The sequence below is a fragment of the Lactuca virosa genome, chromosome 7 (assembly GCF_052849685.1).
Source record: "Lactuca virosa cultivar CGN04683 chromosome 7, Lactuca_virosa_CGN04683_v6, whole genome shotgun sequence".
Lineage (NCBI taxonomy): Eukaryota > Viridiplantae > Streptophyta > Magnoliopsida > Asterales > Asteraceae > Lactuca > Lactuca virosa.
In genome coordinates, this window is record NC_136432.1 from 121,436,382 (window position 1) to 121,442,013 (window position 5,632).

Below are 5,632 nucleotides of genomic sequence, written 5' to 3' on the forward strand. Positions count from 1 at the left end.
TTTGTTTTGGCTATTTAAGGTATTAAGAAAAAAAAATTAACGTTAGTGGTTCGAGGTGAGCCATTAACAATCTTGAGGAGATAGGGTTTGTTTTTTCTAGTTTGTGAAAAACGAATTTATTGTTTAATAAATCGTAACAAATGGTTTGTAACTCAAGGATATCAGGTGTATTAGAAAGATATATCACTCTTAAGTGGTTGAGGACTCAAATTATATGGTAGACAAAGGTGTAGAATTAATAGTAGGATTTATTAGTGGGTGCTTGTGTTTGTGGACTAAAAAAAAGTTGTATGTGGATGTTTTTTTAATGGATATACTAATAACACTAACCTGTACACGGTTACATTATATAGGAGAGTTTCTTGTAACTTAATGTAAAAAATAATATTCTAATGGATAAAGTCATATAAATAAGGCTTTCTATTCGGTTTTGCTTTTTTTTTTCTTTCATATATTGTCATTTAACATAAATGGTGTTACGATTGGATGTCCAAACGTCGTTTCTTAACCACACAAGCAACAACTTCAAGTCTCAAACTACATCAACCAAACGATGTTAACTCATTAGCAAGTAGCAACTTAAATGTTTCACATAATATGTGCTCTCTTATTGTCTCATGTTGACAAATATTAAACAAGACTGACCCCCACATATACTGCTACGTTATAATTTATTGATAGGGTTTTGCAAGCATTAATATGATATTAATATGATTTGGACTAATCAAAGTTATACATTTTAAACACATGCCAATCATAGATGTGTTACTGAAACTTGTGGTTATCGTTCATATGTGGTATTGATAATAAAAAGAAAGGAAATTGTAAGGAAAGTCCCAATATTTTCGAAAATGTTACACTTTAGTTCCAAATTATTTTTTTTAACATAAAAGTCCCGATTATTTCATTTTAGCTAAAATTAACAAAAAAATCATTTTTTTTCTTTTAACAAGAAATGACATATTATCGTGTTTTTACAAATAATCGGGACTTTTATGTTCAAAAAAAAATGGGACTAAAATGTAACTTTTTCAAAAATATTGGGACTTTTCTGACAATTTCCCTAAAAAGAAAACCATCAAACGCTTATTTATTTTTGTACAATCATTTTCTCAAATACTATTTTTGAAATATCTTTACTAATCTAACTTTATTTATTTTTCCTTTTATTTCCAGATTGGTGCCATATGAAACAAAAGATCGTACAGGGCAGACTTTTGTAATTGATGAAAAATGAGGGGTAAAACATACCACATTAACGCCACGAGATAAATAGGATACAACTAGCTATAGCACATCAATGTTTCATATTCAAGCCACATAAATACAATTACGCTCAAACTACACCCCAAGGTTTCAGAAACATTCATCCACATCCCTCTTCTTTCACAATTCCATTAATTAAAATTAAACTACCTTCTTAAATATCTACCCAAACATCAAACATCCCCAAAATTTCAATCTTCCACCAAAGTTTCACCAAAAAGTCAAACTTACAATAGTAAAAACATAACCAATCCAAGAAGCAACGACCAAATTGACTGAAATGACCGATTTGCCCCTCCATAATACGGCTCAATCATAATATTAAACTGGCATGTCCCCTTAGATGGATCCTCTTTTGTAATCGTCGAAACATTCGGAAACTTGCAGGCTTCATCGGCTTGATCATTCTTCTGATAATAACTGTTAAAAGCATACGAAATATTCCCTCTTTCATCCAAATCACCACAAGAAGTTCCATATCCAAGACTCGTGCAATCCCCAAGAGCACAAGCGTAACTCACCGATTGTGCAATCGAAGGATCGTCTAATCTCGCAGAATCCTTCATCACACACCATTTCTTCTGTAAATACTTCACCCCAGTCGCCGGAATCAAAGCTCCGGCGTTGTTCATTCCAAGGTTCAACGCGTATTTCGGTTGCCCATCGTAAGAAAAAACCCCCCAATGTCTTTCAAAGTTTCCCGGTTGGATACTTTTCTCATCTTCATCGATTAAACTAAACAGATAAGCATCAATCGGACCTGTTCTCAATGGCGTCCCTTTATTTCCAGCAATATGACTCATGAACCCTTGCATAAACCTTTGGGCTAATTGATTATTCGCGTTTCGATCTCCGTCACTCGGCCACCCAATTTCACCCACTATGATGCCCATATTTGTGAATCCGTTCTTTTGCAGGGCCCAGACGAGGGTATCGTAGTTGGCATCGAACATGTTTGTGTAGGTGGTGCCGCCGTCGTTCACCGGAGCTGCGTTTCCGTCGAAGAACGCGTATTCCACCGGAAAATTGGAGTCGATGTAGAGGCTTATGAAGGGGTAGATGTTGACAGTGAATGGAGATCCGTTGTCGTTTAGGAATTTGGTGAGTTGGATCATGAAATCGTGAATGTCGGTTCGGAAATCGCCGCTTGATGGAACACCGGTTGAGCTCTCGTAAACGTCGGCGTTTTGGGGGACGGTGACTTTGACTTTGGGGCCGAGCCCGGCTTTGATTAGCGCCGCCTGGATGTTTTGGAGCGCCGGGAAGGTGGTTTTTAGAAACGTTCCGTTGTATGTTGACAAGAATGGTTCGTTTCCTACTGCAACATATCTGTAAAGAAAACCTCAAAATCAAGATATTTTGCTTAATTGGTGATTAAATCATTATATTTTTTGAAAAATAATGGACTTTATGTAGTAATTAAACCGATATATGTTTTTTGTACATTAACAAAACTTATTTTTCTTGATTACCCGGTTTTGGTATCATGGCAAACCACAGATAAGATAATGTACTTTCATCATGTTATTGATTTAAGAGAATATTAAATATCTTTTTACATTTTTATATTTTGTTTTTGCTTATCTTCCTACTCATATTTGTGGAATCCACTAATTATCTTTTTCTTAATCTCTTCTTTTGGTTTTGATATTTATCTTGATCTATCTTTTTCTTAATCTCTTCTTTTGGTTTTGATATTTATCTTGATCTAATAAGTAGGAAGATATAGAAAAAGAAAAGGTAGGAGCATATTTGATTTCTCTTGATTTAATAATCATTGAAGCATTTTTATTGATTTAGCTTTTGAACTATTAAATACAAAGATAATAGTTTCTCAAGAAAATGGTAAAAATACATGGTGTTTTATTGTATATTGACCTTTTTCAAAATCGAGTAACAGGGAAAATTGTTTTTTTTAAACAGCCAAAATGACTATAAATGTTTAATTAGTACTTAAAAAGTTAAGTGATTAAATGAAAAAAATGACAAAAACAAACTTTCGATAGTTGGTCATGACAATTATCACAATGTTTGCAAATCCATAGAATTGAATTATGTTAAAAATGATAAAAACAAACTTCTGTTTTTCGATAGTTGGTCATGACACAATTGTCACAATGTTTGCAAATCCATAGAAATGAATAATGTTAAATAAATAAATAAATACGACGATAACAAATAGGTTTCCAGAAGATTTTTGGTATTCAACACAAATCTTGACAAAACAAAACGTGAACAAATAAAGCTTAAAATTACTGAATAGATGTTTGCAAGAAATAACAATGTACTTTGATTTATTTGTTTATTATATCATCATACTTTTATTTCCTATTACAACATTGTACATTAAAATATCTATCAGATTATAGCAATGTAATCCAAATACAAAACAAGTTTCACGACTATAATAGATAGAATTTTTCAAAATATAATGTCCCCATAAGAATTAAAAAATGTAATAACAAATATAGAAAATAAACGTACAATGCCATAATTGGGTCGTAAAGTACGGTGTCTTCAGATTTTGAATACAGATAGTACAACCTATTTTGTTGTTGTGTGTCCAATAGAACCTAAATTCTCTTTAAATCGTCCTTAACCCTATTCAACCCATGAAACACATGTGCACCAAGGCTTCCAAAGTAAAAATAAGAAAGTTGATTATTGTGATAAATGTGAGATTCCCTAACTAATTTCATAACTTTAACCACTTAATTATTAGTTATCAAAAGTCACAATATTGCTTTGAAAACAAACCACCAAACATCCCGAAAAGAGCAATGAGACATTCTGACAAGACATGATCACATGACACAATGCATTTGACATGCAATTGATGGAATCGAGACTAGTTTTCATATCTAATTTAAAAAGACCAAAATACCCCCACTACTTTTCATTCCGGTCACACAATAGTAACTTTTCCGGCGACTTAAACAGTAAATGAACATGATTTGAATTCCTTAATCAAGAACCATAATCATAACAATTGCAACTAGGGTTAACTAAAATCATAACCAAATACAAGAATCAAAGAAATACTAACCTGATATTAACATTATTGTTGATATGATCCGAAACATTTTTCGAAACCCATTTTTCAGCAGCTTTCATACTACTTGCCATGGTAGCAAGCATGTCGTTAGGAATTCCAACCATGACTTCAATTCCAGACTTACCCAAAGCTTTTAGTGCACCATAATCGGCGTCAAAAAGCTTCACCTTTTGGATTCCGTTATCTGTCAGCAACTTCACCACCGTTTCCGGCGGCAGTGGGTGAGACGACTGCGTTCCCCAATTTGCCCCAATTCCGTTCACTGATTCCAACGAACATAGGAATGGAATCGTGACTAGAGATATCAGCCATAGTTGAAAAAACCCCATTGAAATTCTCATCGGTTATGCTTTATGCAACCCCAAGGATTATTTATAGTGAAAATCTTAAAGGGTGCTCTTTTTTTTACTTTCTTGGAAAAGATAATCCAAATTCAAAAAAAACAGAAATCAAGATTGGATTATTAGGGTACTCCGATGGGCGTAGTGCTTGTACAATCAATACCCACAAAAAAAATTAACCAGAAAGGGAAAAATAAAATAAGCAGGTTATAAAGTTCGGAATATAAGGACAAGAAGAAGGATAACGAGTGCAAAGATTTGGAGATGAAGATGGAGAGAAAGGAGAAAAAATAAAGGGAAAATCAGAGAACAGAGTAGGGGGGACTCTGGTTAGAAACTAGAAAGAGACTTCATCGGTTAACCAATACACAAGAACGGATATAAAACATAAAGTTTATTTACAAGATTATTATTTTCGAAAAAGATTCATTTCTTGTATTATTTCTAGTAAATTGTAGAGATGATCTCATGGTTTAGTTGAATTCGAAGTTATTGTCAACTTTTGAAATATTTATCGGTCGCATCCTTATAGTTTCATTCTGTTACAGTTTTGATCCTTATCCATATTAAATAAGTACCTTTTAACATTTTTAATCGGAAAATTGAATAATATAACCACTATAAATAATAATATCTTTGACAAAAATAACTATTATTAACAACCTTATTTCTATTGGTTGATTTAGTTAATATCCCTACAATAAATAACATAATATCTATAGTTTATAAAAATAAAAGGTTTAGTTACTAATGGTTTCAATTTATTCTATGGTTTTTATTGATTCATATACAATGTTTATTCTATGTTTTTTAATATCTTTTGTTTTTCTTTTATTTATTTTTAATTTATATAAATATTAAAGGAATTGGGCCCATCATACTCATACCACATACAATTGTATACATCTACCCACACCCTCATCCTCACCCCTTCTTCTTGTTAGGTTATGGGATACAAAAGTCACAAAGG

General features: G+C 32.5%; 1 protein-coding gene across 1 annotated transcript; it reads right to left on the minus strand.

Moving 5' to 3' along the window:
* Positions 1 to 1,269: 1,269 nt before the first annotated feature.
* LOC145124159 (O-Glycosyl hydrolases family 17 protein) lies at positions 1,270 to 5,038 on the minus strand. The gene is made up of 2 exons (XM_079059398.1): positions 4,313 to 5,038; positions 1,270 to 2,595 (listed from the first exon to the last, which is right to left on the minus strand). Exons 1-2 carry the CDS (start codon positions 4,660 to 4,662, stop codon positions 1,494 to 1,496), a joined length of 1,452 nt encoding a protein of 483 aa, XP_078915524.1. The 5' UTR covers positions 4,663 to 5,038; the 3' UTR covers positions 1,270 to 1,493.
* Between the last annotated feature and the right edge of the window lie 594 nt (positions 5,039 to 5,632).